The sequence below is a fragment of the Harpegnathos saltator genome, unplaced genomic scaffold (genome assembly GCF_003227715.2).
Source record: "Harpegnathos saltator strain DR-91 unplaced genomic scaffold, Hsal_v8.6 scaffold9, whole genome shotgun sequence".
Classification (NCBI taxonomy): Eukaryota; Metazoa; Arthropoda; class Insecta; order Hymenoptera; family Formicidae; genus Harpegnathos; species Harpegnathos saltator.
In genome coordinates this window covers 347,624-372,197 of record NW_020230717.1, presented here as the reverse complement: position 1 = coordinate 372,197, position 24,574 = coordinate 347,624, and the positions used below count along the sequence as shown (strand labels likewise).

The 24,574-nt window shown below is 44.8% G+C and overlaps 3 protein-coding genes and 1 non-coding gene across 16 annotated transcripts in view; 1 reads left to right on the top strand and 3 right to left on the bottom strand.

Moving 5' to 3' along the window:
• Positions 1-14,131, bottom strand: part of dom (domino helicase) — a 31,347-nt gene extending 17,216 nt beyond the window's left edge. For 4 of the 11 annotated variants that reach the window (XM_025307526.1, XM_025307528.1, XM_025307530.1 and 1 more), the window contains exons 1-20: positions 11,644-11,860; positions 10,481-10,692; positions 9,194-10,160; positions 8,556-8,690; positions 7,249-7,493; positions 6,718-7,044; positions 5,983-6,193; positions 5,593-5,816; positions 5,254-5,391; positions 5,066-5,153; positions 4,543-4,742; positions 4,301-4,402; positions 3,541-3,856; positions 3,155-3,329; positions 2,853-3,039; positions 2,156-2,292; positions 1,482-1,668; positions 1,020-1,353; positions 763-843; positions 4-264 (exon numbers count right to left, since the gene is read on the bottom strand). In XM_025307526.1, coding sequence (XP_025163311.1) covers positions 4-264; positions 763-843; positions 1,020-1,353; positions 1,482-1,668; positions 2,156-2,292; positions 2,853-3,039; positions 3,155-3,329; positions 3,541-3,856; positions 4,301-4,402; positions 4,543-4,742; positions 5,066-5,153; positions 5,254-5,391; positions 5,593-5,816; positions 5,983-6,193; positions 6,718-7,044; positions 7,249-7,493; positions 8,556-8,690; positions 9,194-10,160; positions 10,481-10,681 — 4,516 coding nt within the window. In that variant the 5' untranslated portion in view covers positions 10,682-10,692; positions 11,644-11,860. Of the gene's footprint in view, positions 1-3; positions 265-762; positions 844-1,019; positions 1,354-1,481; positions 1,669-2,155; positions 2,293-2,852; positions 3,040-3,154; positions 3,330-3,540; positions 3,857-4,300; positions 4,403-4,542; positions 4,743-5,065; positions 5,154-5,253; positions 5,392-5,592; positions 5,817-5,982; positions 6,194-6,717; positions 7,045-7,248; positions 7,494-8,555; positions 8,691-9,193; positions 10,161-10,480; positions 10,693-10,913; positions 11,419-11,441; positions 11,503-11,643; positions 11,869-13,942 lie in introns of those variants that run through there. The other 7 variants (XM_025307520.1, XM_025307524.1, XM_025307521.1 and 4 more) reach the window with 6 other exon arrangements.
• LOC112590569 (small nucleolar RNA snoR639/H1) lies at positions 6,384-6,517 on the bottom strand. The gene has a single exon (XR_003114325.1). It is a non-coding gene; the product is annotated as a small nucleolar RNA snoR639/H1 (small nucleolar RNA).
• Positions 14,132-14,273: 142 nt separating the features above from the next.
• Positions 14,274-17,064, top strand: Rad51D (Rad51 recombinase D). The gene is made up of 6 exons (XM_025307549.1): positions 14,274-14,445; positions 14,704-14,855; positions 14,988-15,097; positions 15,232-15,445; positions 15,575-15,742; positions 16,107-17,064. Exons 2-6 carry the CDS (start codon positions 14,712-14,714, stop codon positions 16,434-16,436), a joined length of 966 nt encoding a protein of 321 aa, XP_025163334.1. The 5' UTR covers positions 14,274-14,445; positions 14,704-14,711; the 3' UTR covers positions 16,437-17,064.
• Positions 17,065-22,056: 4,992 nt separating this feature from the next.
• Positions 22,057-24,574, bottom strand: part of ttk (zinc finger and BTB domain-containing protein ttk) — a 56,913-nt gene continuing 54,395 nt past the window's right edge. Inside the window, exons 5-7 of one of the 3 annotated variants that reach the window (XM_025307547.1) lie at positions 23,997-24,265; positions 23,214-23,489; positions 22,057-22,908 (exon numbers count right to left, since the gene is read on the bottom strand). In XM_025307547.1, coding sequence (XP_025163332.1) covers positions 22,756-22,908; positions 23,214-23,489; positions 23,997-24,265 — 698 coding nt within the window. In that variant the 3' untranslated portion in view covers positions 22,057-22,755. The remainder of the gene's footprint in view (positions 22,909-23,213; positions 23,490-23,996; positions 24,266-24,574) is intronic. The other 2 variants (XM_025307548.1, XR_003114320.1) reach the window with 2 other exon arrangements.

Sequence of the window (24,574 nt, the reverse complement as noted above, 5' to 3'; positions counted from 1 at the left end):
TACCTGCGTTCGTGTTCTGCTGGTTCGACGTAAGAATGATATGTCTACCGGTGGAGGTTTGAACCAGCTGCGCGAAACTGGGCATTGCTATCCTTTGGACGGAATCGCCTTGCTTGACCGTGACGGTCTGCGCGGTCAGCCGCTGCAAGCCATCCCTGATGTTGGCGTTTCCCACTGTGATCCTCTGCGCGTTCGTCGTCGCAGTGGTCGACGTCACAGTGGTAGTGCTTTGCGGATTGTGCGCCAATGTTGCTACCGGAATAGCTGTTACGAGAACGATAAGCATCGTTAGCATTGATGACACAGATTTGCTCATGTCGAAATTGTTTCTATAGTGTTACAGTGAAGCTTTGCTGTATGTACAGTATCGTATTTCATGGAGTATTTTTTCCAATTTTATAAAACTAGCTTAGACAAATTCCGTTCTGTGGCGCATAAAAATGCGGCGATTCATTAACGAATTGTGCCCTTGGTTCTAGAATGCTTATAAACGGTGAGATTATAAACAAGCTGGCCTAAGGGTCGATTATTCTAGCACCACTGCAAAGATGACTGTATAACGAAAATTCACAACAGCCATTGATTAATGATGCACAAGTCTGATCAACTTCACGTATGTGTGTATGTGTATGTGTAAATTATATTAGTTACTTTGTGTATAAAATCACAAAGTAACTTGGTAATGTTACATCGAGAAGTTTTAGGGTTAACTTTAAACGAAAGCTTTTAAAGCTGCTTCTAGAAAGACAGAAGATCGTTTACCTTTCACGCTACCCTGATGCTGTACAAGTTGCACGGAATATCCTTGCAATTGTTGGCCTCCCGCTACTCGGAGTGTTACACCTAGAAACAACATTGTATCTCGCAAGACAAGTCGTGACGATCGAATCACTAAAAATTAAGAGGAAATGAATGTTCGTTCTTGAAAATTTCATTTATGCCATAAATATAAAGTTTCGCACTAATGAATTAATCAAAATTCAAACAATAATTCTCTGTGCTAAAGGAAGAGAACTTACCCTGCCCCGAAGCAGCCTGACTGGCATTTAACGACTTTATGAAGGGTGACGTACCCACTCTTGGCGTAGGTAGTACACCGGCCAGATTTTTTAATTTCGTCTGTGTGTGTTGCTGTTGTTGTACATTCGACGGCGACGGTTTCGTCTGATTCGACAATCTAACGTTAATCTTAATCCGACCCGACGGACAACGCGGCGCCGCTTCCGGTTGATTGTCTATTTCCTCTATTAGTTTTCTTGACGTTTGCAGTCGTCTTACTCTGTGTGCGACAAATGCACTGAGCGTCAGCTCCAAATCTAACAGTAAAAGGTTCACGCTAGACAGATCGATGTGCTGCAAAGTCAAACGTTCGCAAGAAGTCGGGTGACAGTTGACACTTGAGAGTTTCCTAATGTTAAGTTGGAGACACCAGCGTGAGACACACGGTGTGCTTCATTGAGCTTCTTTATTCCCTTTCTTACCTTCAACGGGTCGTAGTCGAGGGTAGCCCACACTAACGAGGCTGTCACGAACTCGAGTGCCTCCATCTGAAACGGCGAGACGGTGGGTCGCACCTCGAACAAGTTCGGATGGTTGCACACCTTCCGAAGTTGCATCAGCACGTTGATCACGCTTAAAAGATTCCCGCTGGCGAGTGTCTCTCTGGTCCTTTAACAAAATAAAACCGAGTTAATAATTTTCTAATATCACGATTAAACGGTAAACAATGCAGTTGTAAAATAAAAAAATTGTGACGATTACGAAACGAGATATTTAAACGCGAAGAGAAAGAGAAAATATGTAAGCACAGAATAAAAAGAAAGGTAATTTTAAAATTTTCAGCTGTCATACTGGATACGCTATTTTTTTCGCTGTCTTCATATCTTAGTATTTCTCGGCAGGATATTAATCATTAATTGATCGAGACAATTATTGTTCAATATTATTGTTTCTCCACACAGGATTCGTATGTCAGATGATGATCGATTTTTGACACGCGAGTTTTAAATGGAGAATATTGCTATCTCGCTGTTTAATGATAATACAGGCATCATTATATTGAATTAATGTCCGTTGTCGGCAGCGAGTAAATAAACAGTTTCGCGTGACAGAATCCTCCGTTTCCATGTTTCAGCGTTAAAGAGAGATTACTCACTTGGCTCTCGACATAAAGTCATCGTACAAAAATCTCTGACGTTTCGACAAACGACACATCACTACGTGCTCATATTTCTTCGGCAGTTGCTTTTCCACTTCAGTTTTCAAACGCCTCAAGAGAAACGGCCGCAATACCTGTAGAGAATACCGTTGATTTATTACATTGCTTGTGTAAAATTTTCAGTTGTCATACTGGATACGCTATTTTTTTTCGCTTTCTTCACATTTTAGTATTTCTCGGCAGGATATTAATCATTAATTGATCGAGACAATCATTGCTCAATATTATTGTTTCTCCACACAGGATTCGTATGTCAGATGATGATCGATTTTTGACACGCGAGTTTTAAATGGAGAATATTGCTATCTCGCTGTTTAATGATAATACAGGCATCGTTATATTGAACTAATATCTGTTGTCGGCAGCGAGTAATATTTGTAACATGATATATTAATAAAATAAGTTTGTTCTTTTTAGTTACACTAACAAGCTATTACATTTCCTACCCTCGATATATTCAATCGAGCATCAAAGATGAAGAAATAGAGCTCGAATAAGAATTTAAAGTGCAGAATATTTAGCAAAAAAAAAAAAAAAAAAAAAAAAAAACATTGAACATGAACCTTAACTCAAATAAAAATTAAAAAGAAAAAAGAAATACGAAAAGAAACAAGGTAAAAAACTACGTACAGACCTTATGCAGACGACGGATGATGTTCTCGTTGTATTCACTGTTTCCCTCGATCATACCCGTAACGGGATTGCTGAACCACTCCTTGAATTCTCGATGAGATTGAAACACATTAGGCATGAGAAAGTGCATGAGCGACCATAGCTCCATTAAATTGTTCTGGAGGGGTGTGCCGGTGAGCAGTAACCTCCTGCAATGCAAAATCGAACGAAAGCGATGAACAATAACGTCTTGACAAGGACTAATCATAGCATTTTTTTTTTGTATAGTTTCCCAATAAAAGATCCTCTGAAACGAATACGTACCGTTGCGTTTGAAAATTCAACAACAATTGCCATCTTTGCGACTTAAAGTTCTTAATATTCTGCGCCTCGTCCAAGATAAGATACTTCCACTTCTTCCGTCTAAAACTTTGGTGATCTTGTATGACTAACTTGTAAGATGTTATGCATATGTGGAAGGCGTTCGGTTTTGTCCAGCCTATAAAAATAGAATGGACGCATGAACTATGTTCTACGCGAAACTCTTCGAACGACATATTAATCTGTACGCAAAAGAAAAACTCGCATTTGTTAAAATGGAAATTTATATTTGCACAAAGTAATAATAATTAATTAGATGCAATTAGCTAAATAACACCAAGTTCTTCGAAAAACTATATGAAAATCCTCCGAAGATGTTAAATCGTTACCTGTTCTCTTTTGCTTTCTTTCCTTCTGTGTGCCGTAATACGTCAGTATCTTGAATCCGGGACACCATTTCTTGCATTCCATTTCCCAATTCAACATCACGGAAGTCGGCACGATGACGAGATGCGGACCCCAGTTTCCCTTCTCGCAGGCCAGATGTGCCAATAACGCGATGGTCTGTATAGTTTTACCAAGACCCATCTCGTCCGCCAAAATACCGTTCAGTTTTCTATCGTACATGGTAACGAGCCAATCCAACCCTATATGTTGATACTCGCGAAGCGGATGTTTCAGCAGGAAGGGTATTTTTGTAACAACCTGAAACGTACACGCATGAGGTCAAAGATTACTTGATTTTTAATACACAAAAGAGCGAAACATGCTGTACACTCAGACGCAAAGACATAAATCAACATTCTTGTAGTGATTAGTTTCTAGAATAATACAAACATGATTATTCGTAACATAACCATCACCGTTAATCTCCCTTTCGGAAATAGTGATGAACAAGAATACTGCTACATCACTTTGGATCGAAAGGATCATTTCTACTAACCACCAGTTAGATATTATGATGCAAAGTGCAATTGAGATAGAAATGAGAATTTTCGGAGTTCCTATAAAAATCCAGAATCATTTTTAAGATATCAAAGTAATCGACAAAACTTGAGATAATTATTAAAGTTAAGAGATATATCTTATACTTCACTCGCACTCTGCATATCTGGTTTAAAGAAATGAAATGCAATGAAAGAAACTTACACTAGTGGTGAGTAATGTGTTCCCCTTAGGCTGAATGCTTTCGGCCAACGCGGCGACGTTATCCATTTCGTTACGAGCGTCCGAACGATCGGCTTCTACAGTCTGTAATAAGATAAATAATTAATGTAACATTAATCAGTTGCACAGATATAATTCTTAATAAGAAAAAATCGATCCAAAATTGGTTGCAAGTGCGGTTGAAATCTCAAATACTTTGTATATAAAAACGACTGGTAACTCACTTTGTTCTCCAACTGTTGTTCGCCGGACGGATCTTCGAGAAGAGATCGAAGACCCACATCTGTCTCTTCGGCGTCACTTTGCGCCTGAGCTGTTTCATCGCCACTCTCATCGTCGCTTTCCTCGCATTCACTCTCACTACTACTGGATTGCTCCTCGTTATCCCTTGCCGCTTCCTTATCGCTGCTCTCTTTATCTGTACCTGAACAAAACGAGAAACATTTTGTTAAACCGACATGGAGTTTCGTTGTTTCCGCGACAACGCGAGAATCCGCAAAATTTTCTCAGACAAATGCCTCTATTTACAGCACAAAATTGGCAGTTGAAATAAATGAGAACCATTTATTTCATACCATCAGAATTGGTAATAGTGTCATCATTGGAAACTTACATCAACGAGATAGCATAAGAGGAATTAGCATATTAGGAATTATTAGAAAATATATTAATTGCGATATTTTGAAAGTAAAAAAAAAAAGAACCGATAAATATAAGAAGTAACTTTCAATTCAATCGAGAACTAACCTTCAATCTCTACGTCAACGTCCATTAATTCTTCTGACATATTAGCGTATTTTGCCGCGAGTTCATCGATAGACATTTCGTTATCCGCCTGGAAAAAACAAAAAAACAATTTTTACTCAAACTTGACCAGCGATTTACGCCTGTTACATACACATTGATTAAAAAAAAAAATAAATGAAAGAAAGTACCTTGAGTTCATCGAGTTCCCGTCTGTGATCGACATCTCCCTCGAGTCTCTCTTCTTCCATAATGGTATCTTCCTCATCAGAAGATTCACCCGACACCGCGATAAAATCGACATCCCCATCGGTCGTTTCTTCATTTTCCTGCAACAAAAATCATTTAGATTAGTCTCCTTGGTTGTGAATTAATGTCTAAAAATTATTACAAAGATCGTTCAAGTATCTTTAAAGAATTTACAATTTATAAGATATCCAATCGCCGTTAGTATAATTTAGCAGTAATTAAAATTAACTGCTTTTCATATATATATATATATATATATATATATATATTAAGAAACTTACATTTCGCTCGGTCTCGTTCATCGCATCTTGCGGCGACAGGCTCTTGTTGCGATCTTCCAGATAATCTCCACCAAGTTCCCTCAAGAGATCCTCCAAAGGTATTTCCGATTCTCTCTTTAACAATTCTACTTCTTCCTTGTGGTTAGTCGTAAGTTTCATCTCCTCCTCGGCCTTGGCTATGGTCTCCTCGTCATCATCCGAACTCTGATTCGGCTGGAATTCCTCTGTAATGCGACGTGTACATTATACAATAACTACTAAATCTAAAATAATTCCTACGGCGCGATATGCAATTTAGATGAGGTGATTTATGTAAATAGTGCAATTAAATTCATCAAGATAATAAAATTGCACAATTGAAATCATTTACAGAACGTAAGTAAAATGTACCATCGGAATGGCCTTTGCCCTGTGGCACCGGCGATGAAATACGTGAACTATTCATGGAAGCCGGGATACTTTGAGGGCCGTCGGTCTTATTGAGACCTTCAGTCAGCCACGTGGAATATTTTTCCGTTTGACCGACGATAAAATTCAAATGTTGATCCAACGCTTTTTTCCGTTTCTCCTCTAACCTCGTTTGCTGCTTATATTCCACCAACTGCAAAGCAAAACGTAACAGATATTGCGACAGTTACACAAGAGTATTGTGAGAAAAATGTTGAATAGCATTAAAAGAAAACCATTGTGCTTTTTACTCGCAAAAGCAAGACTTTTCACATTGTTATCGTTAAATATACAAATGTATTATAAATATCTCTACAAATAAGCTATATTTAGCAAGTAGCGAGTGTCCTGCGCGAAATCTTTAGTTGAATTTAGAAAACAAAACAACTATACACAATGCGCAGACTTTGCTGTTCCCACAACGAGCACACGCTTCTGATTATGATTCGTCAAGAAGGTCGGCTTATTTGTGTGGGGTCGCTACTTTATCGCGTATAAAACGCCCGTTATCGAAGTTCACAGATATTTTTTCGAGAAGCTTAAATTTTCTGCCCCGAAATTTTAGATTACTTTTTTTTTCTTTCAACAAGACGCGACATATAATTGCAGCTTCCAAACTTAACAAAATGCAACTACACGCCACACGGTTTTAGCTTCCTCCGCTATCTTCCCGTTCACCTTTTCGACGTTCGTCCAGAAAGTTTTGATTTCTTTGGCGACGAAGCTGGCGATTTTCTTCAATCGGAGCTCCTGCGATTTTTCGGCCTTCTGCGCCTGAATCGCCTTCTCCTGGAAATACTTCTGTACCATACGTGCGCATTTCTTCGCCGCAGCTTTCTTCCACTTGCGTTCCTGGGCGAAGTCTGCGGCTAACCAGACCATCTCCTCCAACAAATAGTCCCAATGCGCTTTAGTGCGCGCCGGCTCCTGTACCTTCGGCAATCGCCTTTCCGACCACAATCCTTCGCGCTGCAACTCGGCGATCCTTTGCATCACATATGCCTCCTACAAGATGAAATATGATTAATATAATGCGACAATTTCATCAAACCAATGGAAAAATAGTTTCATATCCATTAAAGAGAGTCTACAATTTAATAATTAGATTAACAATAGCCTGATTAAATAAATGAGAAGTAATTGAATTGTCTAATAATCGGAGAATCTCTACGATATAAATATTACGACAGAAAAGTGTGTGATAATCACCTGCTTAGCCTTCTCCACAATTTGCTCCTGATTATTCGTGATATCACAGGACGTAGTTACCGCAGTGGACGTAGACAATTTAACGAGCTTAACAATAGGCTGCGGATTGCTGAGTGTAGTTATCGTCGCGGGCGTCTTCGGAGTGGCAGTTGCAACAACAGTCGTCGATGACTTGTCTATCACGGGACTCGCAGTAGTGACCGTGGTCACCGGTTTAGACGGATCTGCCACCACTGGCGTGCCACCTGCAACGATAACGCAGTTATAAGACATCATGTATGACGATTCAAGGAAGATAAAGCGATATATATTGATCATTTGTGTGTACGGTAGCGCCCTTAGGTTTATTAGTATGCTACTAAACAACCTTACATATGCTCCAAAATAATATCTCCATCGATAACAAACCGTCTCAAAACAACAATCAAGCCAGTCATTGTTGATGGATATCTACAAGGACGGGTCTACAACGGGTAACGGCAATGACTACCAAAGCGAGAACAACGTGAAATGAAAATACCCGACGAGAAAAAACGCCGACTTAAGCGAGTAAAGAATATATATATATATAACGTATGAAAAACAAAAACGTAAAGTATGCAAGTAACAGATGAATCAACCAATGACATTCAAGTATTGTACAATGAGAACTTGGGAGAATATTGTGTTAAAGCATCCGATTGTGACTAATTGTGGTTAATTGCTTCGTCTAATGATCTTTGATGTAATTTTAATCAAATATTTTCGGCCTCTGACTATAATTTTTCATACGTAATTTATGATTCATGTCATTTGTTCCATCCAGTGGAAAGAGACAAAATTATATAAATATGTGGCTATAAAAATAAAATTTACTGGGCCTGAGTTTTACTCTATTTTTACGTTCAAGTTTTTCTGTGTGCCATAATTCTGAAGTTCATATCTGAGGAAACGACACACAATATATAAACATAAATGCATATAAATATGATGGAAAGGAAAAGAGAGAAAAAAAAAAAAGAAAGAAAAACTACGACGAGGGCCAGGTATGTATGTTTGTATCTATCTCACCACATTTCGCTTAGAAACATGCGTTGAAAAAATAATTAATATGTAAAAAAGAAAAAGTACGACAATGAACACGTGCATCGTGTACAACGCTTGACACGTGAACGTAAAACAAGAGCGCAAACACAGAAAATCCGCAGAGTCCCTTCGCATGTTCCGGTCGAGGAACTCCGACGGACTGCTCTGGAGAAGCACGTCGGTGGACAAACAGAGGCGTTCGACAGGCAGAGGCAGACGAAGCAACCTGCGGTGGTAATCACCTATAATGAGCGTGGGTGCTAGAGTAGCAGAAGCGGATGATGAAGAGTGAACGGTGACCGGTGAAGACTGGTGAATTGCTCGGAAGGCAAACACCATGCCGTGGCGACCGCCTTGAGGCCTACCCGGTATTTGTCCTGTGTATGCGTGCGCGCAAACGAGATTATTCATTTGCCGCGTTTTCGCCAGATTTCAGCTTAAGGTAATAACTACTAGGTCGCGAACGCGCGAATTAAAACGCTGAACATTCGCATCATACCGCAACACGACTGTTGGATAACTACTACATTGAACTTCGCGAATTCAAATTAACATCTGATGAACCTCAATCAAAAGTGTTCGCCTCTCCATAACTTCTCATACATGACTGATGTTTTATCGAATTTCTAAATAATTTTATTTCTAAATGATATTATCGGTGCAAAGAAGGAGAATCGTATGAAGATACTGATCGCTTGAATCTATCATCTGTATACACTAGACCGATGAGAGACACAAAGTGCAAGACCACGCGGTGATGTGAGTCAAATGAAAAATCACGAGAACGCAACAGCCGGGTTAACAACAACCAACCGGTTAATGTCGAGAAGAAAAGGGATACGGACGGGACGAGTGAACGAGACGTGAGCGTCGAATTTACCGTGTTGACTGAGTTGCGCCACAGCGGCGGGCAAAGTGGTGGACACCGCTACCGGTGTGACACCCACACCGGAGATCTTGACCTCTGGAGCGCTTTGACTCGGAGTAGGAACCACGGTGGGAATGGACGTAGCAGCAGTGGTGACGACGGGGATAGTGCTGGTAACAGTGGTTGTAGTTGCGGCGGCGACGGCGGCAGCGGCTGCTGCTGCTGCTGCAACGGTGGTAGCGGTGACGGTGGTAGTAGTGGTAGTGGGAGTGGTAACGGTAGCGGTGACGGCGGTGGTGTTGGCAGACGAAGAGATCTGCGACAGCTCCGGTATCGAGGGTAACGGCACTGTCAAGTCCTCGTCGTCGTCCTCCGAATCGAGTCGACGTTGCCGCAGGAAGTGTAGATATTGCGACGTGGGCGGTCGTTTCCGCCACGTCAAGTAATCCATCATATTGCCACCAGCCTGTAGGAAGAACAACTCGGCCACGTTCTCGACGTACTTCTCGCGGAGCATCTGCATCCGTCGCATCTTGTGCTCGAGCACCCGCCTGCGTAAACCGCCGAGATCCTCGCCGGTGAGCGTGATCGGTTTCTCACTGGATTCCGACAGTTTTAGGCGCTTTCTCACTGGCGATGACGACGGCACCAATTGTGGTGACGACGACAACGACGACAGTGCGGCCTGTGACGATGACGACGACGCCGACGACGTCTGTGACGACGACATAGGCGCTACAAAGACGTTACCTATGGAAGTGCGCACTAGCTTCGGCGACGTCGCCAGCACGACCTTGGTAGAATTTTGTCGGCCGGTTGACGGATGCGGCAACGACGCGCTCACAACGTTCACGCCAGCCGACATCGCTCCACCCACAGTTGTTGCGGCGTTGCGCGACTGAGTGTTCGCGATGTTGACGATTCTCGTGACTCCAACTTGTTGCGCGTTTGCGTTAGTCGACGAGTTGTTCGGAATAACCTGTGAATGGAAATTTAGAAAGATTAGGTCAGTGCTGAAAATAGACTTTACTCGGTCGCTATCAGTGTCGCTACGGCACATTTTATTCGATACATCACATGTTGGAATTCACGATAAACGTGTTAATAGATGTTAATAGAACCAACAACTAGAAATTGGCTGATCGATTGCTAATCGATCGATTTGATGACTCACAAATTATTTAACAAGGTTTGAAATGAAACTTTGATAACATTGGAAGCAGCCAACAACAATGTATTAAGTAGCATTCAGTGGAAGACAGTAAAAAAGGAAGAATTTATTAAGGCAAGAACTTTCACCTGTGTAAGGCCAGGAACCTGAGTCGTAATGACAAACTGTTGCCCACTGCCAGTAGCGAGCACATTGAGGCCTTGAGCAGTAGCGAGAACCTGCTGTAAACTGACAGTCTGTTGAGGTGCACCTCCGTTACTCGCACCTCCATTGTTGCTTGCACCCCGGCTAAGGGGTGGCAAGATAGGTGTACCTTGCTTGTCGCTCATTGCATGTTATACTGGAACAACAAAAGAGCAACGCTATATAGGTGTTGATATTGCATAAAAATCAAGCTGACATTCTTCCACAAGGAATAAAGTACAATGACGTTATTTTAAACATTGTTATTCTCTCCATAGCTCTCTATCTTAATTGAAAAAATAATAGCTAACAAGCATGATCCGAACAATATGATATAAAATTCCTAAGATATTCAATTAATTATCGAATAATGGATACATTATTGTGGTGGCACGCGCATGAATGTGCAAAAATTCAAGTCCCGACAACAACAGCGGTAGCAGCAGGCATCACGGCGGACGGCGCGAGCGGGCCTCGCTCTCGTCCGTCCGCGAGAGAGGAAGCATCGATCGTCCGTAAACGTGAATCGAGACAGGGAGAGAGAAAGGGAGAGAGCGGCGAGCGTCGAATTTGACGAAGGCGATGCGCGCGGCCTTGTAAAAGGGCAGGTATTGCGCAGAACGCGACGTATATACAATCGAAATTCAGCGTCGTGTACGAGGACGAAGTGTCGGGAATCGCGCGTGCCAGAGGAGGAGGGGATGTCATATCGCGAGGTGTCAAGAAATGCCGAACTCGAGAAGCGGCCCGGCCGAATCTCGCGTCCTGCACGGAGATCGTCGCCGAGGTTGCCACGGCCACGTTTTCGCCTCGACGAGCGACTTCTCGCCCACGGCGAGAACCGGTGCCGTGGTAACACAATCGTCGTCGCGATGATCGGCGCCGGCGAAGGCGCGGGGAAACGACCTCGTCGTAGACGACGCTCCGAGTCGACGGACGAGGATGCCGTGACGCGACGCGGCGCAGCGCGGCGCGGCGCGGCGCGACGCTGTGCGGTACGACGCGGACGGGACGCGGTGCGGAGCGGAGAGGTGCGGTGCGGCGTGATACAAAGGAAATTTTTCGTCCGCCATGTTGGCGTTGCACCGTAGCGAGAGGGCGGACTTACCACAACGTAATCACAAATTTCCACGGCGTAGACGTGCCATCCGCGGTAATAATCGTCACACCCGTGATCCGCGTGGGCCGACTCGCAATTGGGTACCTCACGTAACACACGACGAATGAGATATATCTAATATTTTACGATACATCGTCACACCGCACGGCCAAGGACGTGTACACGCTCCTAAACATGGCGACGGCTCCGAGACAAATTTCGTGGCGAGCCTCGCTCGCTGCGGCGGCCAGCCGGAACCTCGCGTCGATCGCGCAGAGATAGCGCTGCTGTGCGCCGCCAGCGGCCACCCGATTGGCCAGCGTCGGCCGTTGCGCGCGGCAACGTGGCAGCGCCGGCTGCGCACGATTGGTCGACACGCGCGAACGTTCGAATCCGTTGCCGAGTTCACACGAGTCGTCCCGGGCTCGTCGAGGGAGCTCGGCCGAGGGAGCGGCGATTAAATCTCGCAAGATTGTCCTCTCCGAGAACATTTCGCGTCTCCGTGGCCTCTTACGTTCCTCTCCGCCGTTGTCTCTCTCGCTTCGTTCGATCGCGTCAGGCGTTGCCGTTTCCGCATCGGAGACGAGACAAATGTTGCGTTCGCATCGGCTGTGAGAAAGGAGCTGCAGCGAGAATGCACGAAAGGCTCGTGCCTTTGTAGCTGTATTCAGAGAAGACGGGAAACTAGCTATTTCCGACGAGTCGCGACGATATCCAACGGGAAAATTTATTTTTAGCGATTCTCGGAAGATACATTTTTTCTATTGGATATTGCAATCTCTCCCCGGATATCTTTCGTTTTAGGCTAATGAATGAAGAATTTACAAGACGCCCGATGCCTCGTGTGGAGCATAAGGCACAAAGGATGTGGATTTTTTGTCACCTTAAGTTGCGGAATGTCTTTGATATTTGTTAGGAGAATTTATCTAGTGAGAATCACTGAAAAATTGATTCTCCCATCGGACTACAAATGTATCGCGAAATCGTCCAAATGCCCGCACTTTTTTGCTTTCGATTTCGCAGTGAGTTTTAACAAACGCTTTGAATATTCTGACCGCATGTACAACGTCGTTAATACGTGACACTAAACTATAATATAATATTGAAACGTGACTTCCTCTATAACATTCGTGCAAAGAAATCGCATCGAGAGAGAGAGAGAGAGGGGGTACTTGTGTGGGATAGCTATCTCTTTCTTTTGCAGGCGCAGCCAACATTTCGCACAACGGCCATCGAAAGACCAATTAAATCGATCCGCTTAACTTTTATTGCTAGGATGTTTCAATAGACTCCGCCGGTAAAACATAATTTTTATTTGTGACAATTTATAACCGACGGAGTATTGTCAATGTTTTATCGGTCAATTTATTTTACGGAAATAAGGATAAGCTTTTTCATTGGATTGCATGTAAAAGACAATAATCTCACTAAAATCTTTTCTTTTTCTCTCTCTCTCTAATCACTTTTCGAGCACCAATATGAATTATTATAATTCAATATATGCATTTATTTTTATATTTGTTCTTTATGACTCAGCATTTTCAAAATTATTTTGCAACCTTTCTTTTTTTTTCCAATAAATGTAAAATGTATGAATATATGCTTACTTTAAGTACAGACAGTAGTCATAAAGAACAGAAAGTCAACCACGATTTTCGGATTAGGTGAAAATTACAGAAAATAACAAAAGTGAGCAACTCGTCCAATCACAGTTGATCTCACCTCGTGAATATAAAATTACTCGCGTGAGCGAACTCGACACGAAATTTCATGTGAAAAGGCGAAATGATGCAACAAAATGTATCTGTCTCGTTTTAACTTACTACACCCGTTCCGTGGTGCAGCTGAAAAGAACAGACCAAATGAAGCAAATGGGATCGGTATAATTTCCACCGTAAAGTAACATTCTAGTAACATCGAACAAAAACCATCATCTAGGGAATAATCAAGATGAAAAATAATCGATTTTATATAAGAAAAACAACCACCCATGATATCGCCCATCTTCATCGCGAAGGTGCTCGGACAATTTACGGAGCGGATTGTAAAAGAGGGACCTAACCTATCTCTCTAAATTCTCTTTTTCTCTCGAAATGCGCAATTCCTCTGACCCCTCAACTCATAGGCAGGTTAACGTGCACGAGATCGCCGTAGAGGACAGCAGAACTCAGTATCGTTCATCTGCTCGCCACGTGGCATACCTGGAGCCTCTTCTCCTCGCCGAGTCGAGGCCCGCCTTCGTTTCGCGCGGCATCGCAATCGCAATCGACACTACGGATATATTATTACACGAGCTGAGACGACTCACCTGTGACTCTCGCCGGATCATACCGCTGTCGTGGCCGCCGTCGTCCTCGCCATCGTCGACAGCGCTCGACGGCGAATCTGCTGTTGCCGGCGGCGAACGTCCCACCCGTCGTCGGCCCGTCCAACACGCGCACGTGCGTCCGTCGCGCGAGAGACTCGGCGTCGCGGTGCCGTGGGCCGGCATTTTTGCGTCCGCCGGTCGATCTTCGGCTCAGGGTCTCGCGCGCGCGGCATCTTCGCTGGACGAGAAAGCACGTAGGACGCGCCGGGGATCGCGCGCTCCCTGATCGACGATCGGATCGTTGCGCACTGCAGCGACTGCGACGGACAACACCGGAGGCGCAAGGCCGAATGCGACGAAAGGACGCGTCGCACGCGCACATTACGTGCCGAAGAGCGACACCGCCCCCTCCGCGTTGTCGCGGCGAATAAATTTCAAAAGTGGCAACAAGCCCGCCCGCGTTTCATTGTCCCTGCGAAGACTGTTCGTCGAGTATATTTCAGGTAGGTTTCATGAAAATTGTCAATTGGCGTGTTGCTGAAAATATCGATTCGACCGAGCGATGAGCAAAATGATTGATACGATAGATCGCGCGATAGGCACTTTTTTCTTCTTTCGCGTCCTCTAGTTGCCGCGTTTTCTCGTCGCCAGTTTCCATTTTTTCTGACGTTCAATATCGTGCGAGGAATACCTGATTTCATATTTTTGAGATTTGTGTGAACAGTTATGAGCTTACGATTCAAGATATTTGTTACTGGTAGACTGGAAAATGGTGAAGTTGAACGCGAGTGTTCATCCCAGTCTATCCGAGACAGTGACGGAGAATTTGAGGCGAAGAAATATGGTTACAACCGCCGATTTCATCGCAGCGGATTCTGTGGAGTTGGCGGCATTCACCGGCCTTTCTCATGCGGTAAAAAATTAATGAAAATAAATGTCTTGAAAGTAATTGAGACGAATATGTTCATTAAAAAAATTATTGTTTGTTTGAATCATTGTTTTGGAATGTGAATTTTAAATGATATTAATATCGATACCTGTGCAGGAAATATTGCAAGTGAAGCAGCACATATTGAAGGAATTTGGATATACAAAAAGGAGTGGTCTTGATCTTTTTGTAGCAGAGAAGAACGTGATATCGACTGGTGTAACATGGTAACATGTTTTATTCAAATAATTTTGCTTGGTTAACTGCAACGTTTAATCAATCAACAATGAAGTAAAATTATGTAGGGAGAGAATGACACTCTCATTTTCTGAAATCTCATATTTGACTATCCGCAAGGTAGCTTGGATGAGTTACTGAGAGGTGGCTTGTGTCCTGGGTGTTTGTGTGAATTGTGTGGTTCATCATCTTCTGGAAAAACTCAGTTGTGCTTGACGATAGTTGCCAATGTTGCTGCCACTCAATCAGACATTATTGTGTGGTATTTTGATACGAAGAAGGACTTTTCTAGATTAAGATTTGAAGAGATATTAAAAGCAAGGAATTTTGGGCAGGAGGTAATAAAGCTCTGGAAAGTAAAAATTAATTAATAAACATGTCAGTCGCAGGTCAATAATGTATATTAGAATGTGAATGAAAAATTGTATAGTTTATCAATAAAATAAAGGAAGCTTTTCATCATATAGATCATAAAGGAAGCGATGCAACATACTAAAGTTTGTCATGTACATTCGTTTAGTGAGTTAATACAAGATTTACGGCAGCTGTTGGCTCTTTACAAAACAGAAAAATACTCACTGAAAGAAAAGAGGTTTCTCGTGATCATTGACTCTTTAACAGCGATCATCTTTGAGGTATGCATTAGCTGAAGTAATTTTTAATATATATTTTAATAATGATTATTCAGTTTCAATAAATGCACTTGTCTCGTGTTTTCTCAGTTCCCTTAAAAGGGAAAAGTAGAAAAATAATAGAGATAAGTCTTGATATATTACAGTTAATAAAATTATAAATGAAATATTTAGAATATATGTGGAAAGATTGCTTCTAAATAATCGTCTCTAATAATTGCATCTAAAAATAACTGCATTTCATAAAATTCGATTTAATAAAATCATTTAGAAGTGCAATATCGCTTTCCCATCATCATAATTATTAACCCAACAGTTATAAAAGACTTTACTTACTCTTTAACAACAATGTTTGCGTGCTGCTCAGACGACGCGGCAGATGCAACAGAAGACCTGCGAATCGATCTATCAGCTGGACGAACTAGCGGAGGTGTGTCGATTTCTTATATTCGAATGTCGGGCGACCGTAGTCACGGTGAACTCCGTCAGCCGTTGGAATTCTACAAACGGAGCGAAACCTGCTGACGTCACGCCAGCATTGGGTAAATACTGGATTCCTATACCAGCCACGAGATTGCTGCTGGCGAGACAACAGCACGGCGAGATCAGAAAGATCACCGTTTTGAGGGATCCACGAGTAAAGTGGGAGGACTCATGCACCGTGAATGTGTGCGGTGCCGGTGTAACGTCGAGATAAAGCACAAAGGATGATGCCATTTCGATGAATGCATTCGCAATAAGTCCCAGTGAATATCACTGAGACCTATTATGAAGAGATATTCAGGTATAAAATCTTGAGAGATTATGCTGATTCATTTGGACTACTGCGGTCTTACAATTATGTCGACTCATAATTGTTAGAAAATTTGATACCTTCAAAGTAATTTAAACGTCAACAAAATGATCGGCAATCTGGAGTCTTCCAGCAATGCGCAACGAGTTTAGGTTTGAAGTACAATAAGTGTTAGTTAGAAGTTACGTAACGGTGTCAGGCTTAAAGCAAAAGGCTAAAGGATTCGCCGTATCTACTGTAGGTCGAACCTTACACTATAGTAAAATAATACTTTAAGTAATAACATGGCCAACGGCTGTAAGAACGAAACTGGACGTTGGGCAACTACTATAAGCTCTCTGATTGCTGGTCATTTTAATGCATCGAGGTAACGGTGATTGAGTGGAGAAGGATGATTTCGATCGGTCGATTTTGATTTTATTTCCTTGCCGACACACAATGCACAATACGTTCCGTTTATTCCTCCGTCGACGAACGGCGTGCATGATCGCGAGTATTACGGTTTCTTCTTTTTTTTTTTGTTCGTTTCTCATCCTCTTACGACTTACAATACGTATACGTGCATCTCATGCACCTTTAGACGGGCACTCACACTCGCATTTTGCACGGGCACTCACCGCGCTCCCTGCGCTATATTTACAACGATAGTCGTCACTTGTTACATGTGCGGGCTGCGCATTTCCAGAACTCCGCTATCTCCAACCAACTTCGCCCCGCGATTTGGCCGATATGGTACACGTTGCGTTTTCCGTCAAACGAGAGAGAGAGAGAGAGAGAGTGAGAGTGAGAAAGTTTCCGCTCATGTACAGTCTGCAAATAAATTGGCCTGCGATCACCGCGAAAGTGTGCAGCGACATTTCATTCAACGCGACGCTACATTGCAAATCTCGACGAGAGTAATTCTGGTCTGAAGACGGAAAAAGAAAACTCAACCGAGTGTCGTTGGCGACCACGTAGAGAGAATTTTCATAGAGAGAATAATTGTGAGGCGACGTTAAATTACTGCTCGAGTTCGCGCAAACTCTCGAGGTACGAGGCGCTTAAAGAAAAACTGACACTGGCGAGGAAAATCTATAGAAAACGGCATCTGGCTCCGCGCAGCACCTTTGCCTTTTCGTCTCGTGTTGCTCTCTGTAAACGGTGAATTTTCACGGGGGGAATAACGGGTGTTGGAAACAAACGACTCGCTCGACGGTCGATACAGTGTGGTGAGGGGGATCGCGCGCGAGCCACCCGGAATCGCGAATCACGCGAGACGGCCTCGTGTTATTCGTAAACAAATAAATAATTTATCTCCTCGGTATATGTACTCCCGGCTCGCACCACCAAGTCGCACTCGGCATGCAGGAGCTCAGCCTTACGCGTGTGTCCTTACGATTAAGTATCATTTAACACCTAAGAGTCATTATGGAAGATTGAAGTTGCGCCGCCGTGCTTTCGCTCGCCTGCCCTGCCCGATTAATTCGCTCGCTGCTGACGACGATAATTGATTAAATAGTCGAGTCGCACGAAAGCGCGCAGGATGTGAGAGTTCCATCTGTAGAGCGCGTGCGTTCGTTCTGCGGGGATTGTATGGGGAATTGTTCTCTGACCGTTTTTTTTCTCTTCTTTCCGAAAGGTGAGGACCTGCTCGAGGTATCCCCATTATTCATTCACGAGGAGGATTTCGCTCCTCACTGAGGATCTCGGAACTCGCTGTATTTACAGTAACGCAGCATATCATGGAAGACGACTGTATCAGCTATGGAAGGAGGTCACACAGAGTGGCGTTCAACGTGGCGCCAGCCGATAAAAGCGTGATTCGTGCACGCAATGCGGGAAGAGCACCGTTACTCTCTTTTTCAACGTGCTAAGAGGTGCTTCCTCTAACTTTTAGAATCGCTATCGGAGAATAGCGTCGCTCGCGCGACGCCTTGTAGAACTCTAATCGGCTCTGCGAACGTTATATCATATTGGCACAGTGTCGAGTGACGAATTTCTTTTTGCTTTTTTCTTTTTTCTTCTCTTTTCTTTAGGAAAAATCGAACACAAGTCTCCTACGGTCCTGTACACGTATATATCTATAGAGTCTAAAGTAGTATAAAATATTTTACATCTGCGGCTATATAGTATTAGTACTTTCTCTCGCGTTTTTTGCTCCATCACTTCTACCCTTCCCTTCTTTTTTTCTTCCTTTTCGCTCTGACGGCGCATCATCGAGGAATGCATGAGAAATTTGCTCTACGGCTAAGAGGAGTCCGTTTAGTTTCTGGATAAATGGATACTTTCCAGATCCCGTTAAAAATCCTAGAAAAGGACAGTAGGCTTTCTCATTGTAACTCATTATACACACATACACACGTATGTATGTACATGGGGTTCTTTTTTTTTCGTGATACCCAAGAACCGTATACTTTTATGCTACTACAGCGGTAACTCTTTAGCGGAAATCGAATAAACGCCCATAAATTCAAATGTATATAAAAGTTTACGGGAGGGGGGCAAGGAAAGAGAAAGAGAGAGAGAGAGAGACAGGGGATACAAGAGAATAGAAGAGAAGCGGATCCTTCTCGAATCGCTTAAAGATCCTACCATGAGGGAAGACACGCGATTGCTCACGTCACACGGCGTGATTTATGCGTAAGAGAGTCCTTTAGACCGATCGATCGATCGATCGCAAATTAATTGATTAATTTCGTGGCCTTTTCGCCACTTCTCGGTCGCGACTGCGATTTCGTACCTGATTCATTCGGAATTCAATCGAGAGGCAGGCGAGCGATAGGCGGCGATTTTGTTTCGACAAACCAACGCTTGAGGAATCTGCTCGCTCGTGCGCGCCGTGCGCGCGTCGCTTTGCGCTCGCGATACGTCCACGATTGTAAATGTGGCCGTGCGATTTCATGCTCGCGCTGCGATGAGCTTCAACGAGGCCTCTCCTGAGCATTTATCAGGACGAAATTCGCCAGTCCTCAAGTCGTTTGCATTGTTTGGATATGCGTGTGTGCATCGTGTTGATTATTCAGTCGTCACTTTGCGATAGTTCGCCATATCGTGTAATAATCATATATTGTACATGATATTTTATCGTATCGTGTCATGTCATGTTCAACCACGGTGGGAATGGTCGAAACAACCAGCGAGTTTCGGCCTGGCAAATGTTCAGGCTTCGTTGAAGCTTGATAATACTCTTGTTAGTCGATACACTCGAGAATCACGATCGTGTTTGTGATGTCGCAAAACGTCGCAACGTACAAAACGTGCACGAGCACTTGCATCCGCATTCGCATCCATCTGTACACGATCGCGCGTAATATCCGCAAGGTCAGAAGAGACTTCGCTGCCGCGTTCGCGGCTCAACGCGTCGATTGATGCGTCCCTACGCGCATAAGGAATCGCACTGTGTGTACTGTGGTGTATGTGTGTGTATGTGTATGGATGTGCGCGGAAAAATACTGTAATGTGTGTGGAGGAATATGTGTGTGCTTATGTGTTTCTCTTCAGCGTGTCCCGTTAGCACCAAACTTAGGGTATAATAGTACATGTATCGTGTGTGTGTGTGTGTGTGTGTGTGTGTGTGTATGTAAAATCCTTGGAGCATGGTCAGAATTTACGAGGGACACTCCTAGTGTAACACATGAACTTGTGGCGCGAGAAACTCGCGGTGTTAACGCGCGCATGATTATTCTTCTGGCGTTGCACCGATCCTACAGCGCGCGCGACGTTTTAATAGAGATTAAAATACTTTCGAGACATTCGAAAAAATGGACAGACTTTCTTGGAATATTTTAGCAAGATTAATACGCGTATAACGTAGCCGCCCGGCCGTGTCTGGCCTGACGGGCATTATGTCATACTTATTCGTAGGTATCACATGCGCTCAATCGCGAAAAGCACGCACACACCCGACGGAGATGATCTCAAGTGCGAGGAAGCAGAAACGAACGGAGACGGCGCAGGAAGAACAAGTAAAAATAACGTTCTGTAAAAATCGAAGCATCGGCCTCACGGCAGTCGCGAGACTCGCATCTCGTCGTCGACTCGATCCTCCCATTCGTCAGAAAATCGAGAAGGCTTGTGAAGACTCAAAAGCCCGTGAAGAATGTAAATTGCAAGACACGCTATAACAATAAAAGAATCTTCACGAGTTTTTATCGAAGAAATCGCTGCGCGATACACAGACAGTCGAGAAATTTGGCATCATTTCCACCAGTTCATTCCTCTTCCTTTTGCCACGGGGGTGTGTTTTCGCGATTAGACGCACGCACACATATATTCGTCTATCTATCTATCTATCTATCTATCTATTGTTCCGCTAGCGACACTAATAATCGTGTCGATCTAATTATCCGAGTGCGATAGCGCGCGTGTCCGCGCCTTCCGCGCGCTCCCGGAAAGGGACGTGTCCCACATACATACACACACACACACACACACACACATACTGATACTCAGTATACTTGCGGCGTGATCGAGAGAAAGAGAGCGCGTGATTAAGGAAATATAATTAATTGTCGGTACCCGTATAATCTCGATAAGATTCCTCGCGGCTGCTCCGTGCTAGTCACTAGTCACCGCGTGTGGCGTATCACGCGCAACGTATACAGAGTCCAAAGTATCCTGCGTGAGAGTATCGCACGTGTGACGTCGACGTCAATTGGAGAGACGGAAGAGAGCACGAGGGAGAACAGGCCGGTGGATGTCGACCGAGGTCGCTCGTCGGCTCGTCCCCATCGATCTCTCTCATGACATACAAAAACTGATCGGATTGCTCGGACTAGTCGGCTCTATTGGCTCTCGCGGGCGATTGACAATCTCGCACCTCTCGCGAGGACACGAACAAATGGCGGGACGTACAGCCACTCGCGCGTGGCTCTCTCAGCTTCGTGAGCGCGCGGAATCGGCGGCTCCGGACACGTCGCGAGAATTAGCAAAAACGTAAGATCGGTACAGTACGGTCGCACTTGTTGAGCAAACGATCGCCGTGCGCCTGGGAAGATATACATTTGGCACTGGATTCTCTCTTTCATTCATTCACCCATTCGTTCATTAATTCATTTACTCACTCATTCATCCATTCATTCATTCATTCACTCATTTTCTTTTTTCCTTCTTTCTCACTTCCTGGAGGAAAGACCTTCGTTCTTCATCCGTCACGACGATGCGACCCGCGCAGCGGACTCTCGATCGCGCGACCCCTGCCAGCTCTCAACTTTATCTACGACTTACGAATGTGTACTTTGATATCGCTTATCACTATCACCGGTAAATTCTCTAGAGCTCTAAGCTCTAAAATACGGCGTCAAGAGGCTCGCCTCTTCTATATGGAAGATAACTCGAAACACGCGAGGATCCCCTCGTCAATCACGCGGGGGATCCCGATTACCTCTAACTTTGATCGCGCGTCAGTTTGTCTCGTTCGATTATTTTTGTTTTTTTGTTGTTTTCTTTTGATTTCACTCGTTGGCCACCACGGCTGCACCATCGTCGTCGTCGTCGTTTCTCTCGCCCTTGCCTTGTTTCAGGAACTCAACCGGATTTCGCGAAATTAAAAAAAAAAAGAAAAAACACGAGGACGCCAAGTGCGAACTCAGAGAAATCAAGCGAGTAAACGAGATGAGTGAGCAATTGTGAAACGATGATCCGCGATCGCCGGCTCGCCGAGATCGAGAGTCCCTCGCGACGTTCGCCGATACGCAACGAAGGAAAGCGCTCCTTTATTTACAACGATCCGCGGGAATGCCGACGTGTGTCTCCCGACGACGTCGCTCTTCTTCTCGCGTTGGCCACAGCTGGCCGGGAAAAAATATACGCAGCCGTGTCCCGTATTCTTTACATCACCCGAACGACGCTTCTCGTTCGATTATCAGGAACGTGTTCTTCGCGAACGCCGAAGACGTTCGACCCCTGCCGGCGGCCCTTGTCCTCTCCTCCTCCTCCGCCCCGCGATTATCCGTATTATACTGAAAGGAACCGCTATGCCGTTTCTCTACGTTTCTCGAAAATAAAGTTCGATATATACACACATACACATATGTATATATATATATATATATACATACACATGTATACTTTGTAAGAAAAAGAAGTCGGGGAGAGGGGAGAGAGAGCGTGTTTCGGCGGCGGGGCCGCGGAGGTGTCGAGCGTCGATTGTTTTCGTGCGGATCCCTTCGGGAGATCACGAGGAGGGCCTCGCCCGACGATGATATGATTGCCTCTCGTGGTCGCAGATGCAGCAGGCTCGGCCTTAGCTGTTCATGATCGTCGATCTCCTGGAGTAGCCGCGCCTCGTCACCGTCTCGCCCTGCGCCTCGCACTCCCTCTTCACCCGGTCGATTATATCCGCCACCAGCTTCTCCTCCTTCTCCCTCTGCTGCTCCCAGTCCGGGCCCTTGCCGATCTGAAACGCGCATCGCTCTGTTAGGGGAAGAATCAGACTTCAGCGCGTCGATATGGGGCGAATACTTTCGGGATAATCCGGGGCGACATTCGGGGATTTTCGGGGAAGGGTGTCAACTTGACACTTTGAAGACTTGAGATCGGACTTGTGAGAGAGAACAAGTAAATAGTTGATCGAATGTCGGTTCTCGCGAGAGAGAGAGAGAGAGAGAGAGAGACTTTATGAAACAAGTCTAGACGTATGTTCATTCTTGTTCGTCCGGTGTTTCCTGATGATCTCATTTCCAGCTGAGAGAAAGCACTTACGTCCGAGGCCTTCCGAGGCTTCTTGTTGGCGGGTTCCTCGCGGTTCTCATCGTTCTCGTTGTCGGAGTGCCGTGAGCTCAGGTGTCCGATGTAGCCCTTCCGCGACTTGAAGTACGCGTTGCAGCTGTGGCACTTGAACAACGGCGCCGGCTGGGCCACCTGGGTGGACACGTGCAACTTGTACTTGTGCCTGTACCAACGGGTTCGCGACGGTAGCACCTCGCCGCACCACTTGCAGACTACGGAACCGTCGTTTTGAATGAGGTATTCCAGCAGCTTGGAAAATAACGTTTATTGGTGTTTTTTTTCCTCATATCTCCTGTCACTCTTTCTCTCCCACCTCCCGCCGCGTGTTACTTTTCAAACGATTCGAGCACTCTCGGAGTTTCTCGGGCTCTTTCCCCCTCGCTCGCGAGACGAGGGGGAAAGAGCCGATAGTCAAGATGACGCTACTCGAAGTCGCGACAAGAGAGCGAGAGTGTTCGAGACTCTCATTAACATTCTTAACTTGAAACTTGAAACTCACGCGAGACACTCAAAATTTACAGACACCTGAATCTACAGTTGGATCTTTGGCTTTTCAGTGGAAGAGTTACCGAGCCACTTGGAGGGACTCGACCGTCAGCCTGCTTCTCGAGTGAGATCTCCCCGATCGAGGGCATTCAGAGAGTATCAAGAATCCTCGACCTTTTCGTTCCGCGGGACGATCCACGAATCACAATCTCCGATTGTCGATCATCAAACCTTGCTCGGGATTGGAAAATCGTGTCGGGAGCGACCAACCTGCTTCCTGACCTCCGGCTCGCCTTCACCAGCCTCCGTCTTGGGCAGTAGAAGGTGCTCGGTTCGGTCCTCCTCGCGATCCGTCAAGAAGTGGACGCCGCTGACCACCCTCTCAGCTTTGATGAAAGTGCCGCCGGTGTCTTCGGCGTTGAAGGTGTCCTCGGTGACGCACGTCGCTGAGGCCGCCGAGGAGGTTGCCGCGGGCGACGACGGCGACGACGAGCTGCAGATCTCGAAGGTGATTTCGCTCGGCAGGTTCGGCAGCTGATCTGCCGATCGCACATGCAACATGAGAAAAAGGTAGACCGCTCGTTAGACCGCGCTGCGCCCCGGCCGATCGCTATCATGAAGTCGACCGATCGCGCATCGACGGAAATCGACAGGTGAGGAAGGAAGAAACATGACGTGTTCGGCTAGTGCGCACGGAGGGAGAGCGGTTGGCAGAAAATATTGCAGTCTGGATCGAGAGAAAAAATAGCCGATCTTGTTAAATTACATCTTTGTGTCATTACATAAATTATGTCATCTTCAACGTCAGTCAGACTACTTGGCTGCTCTGACGAGAGAGCGATGGTGTA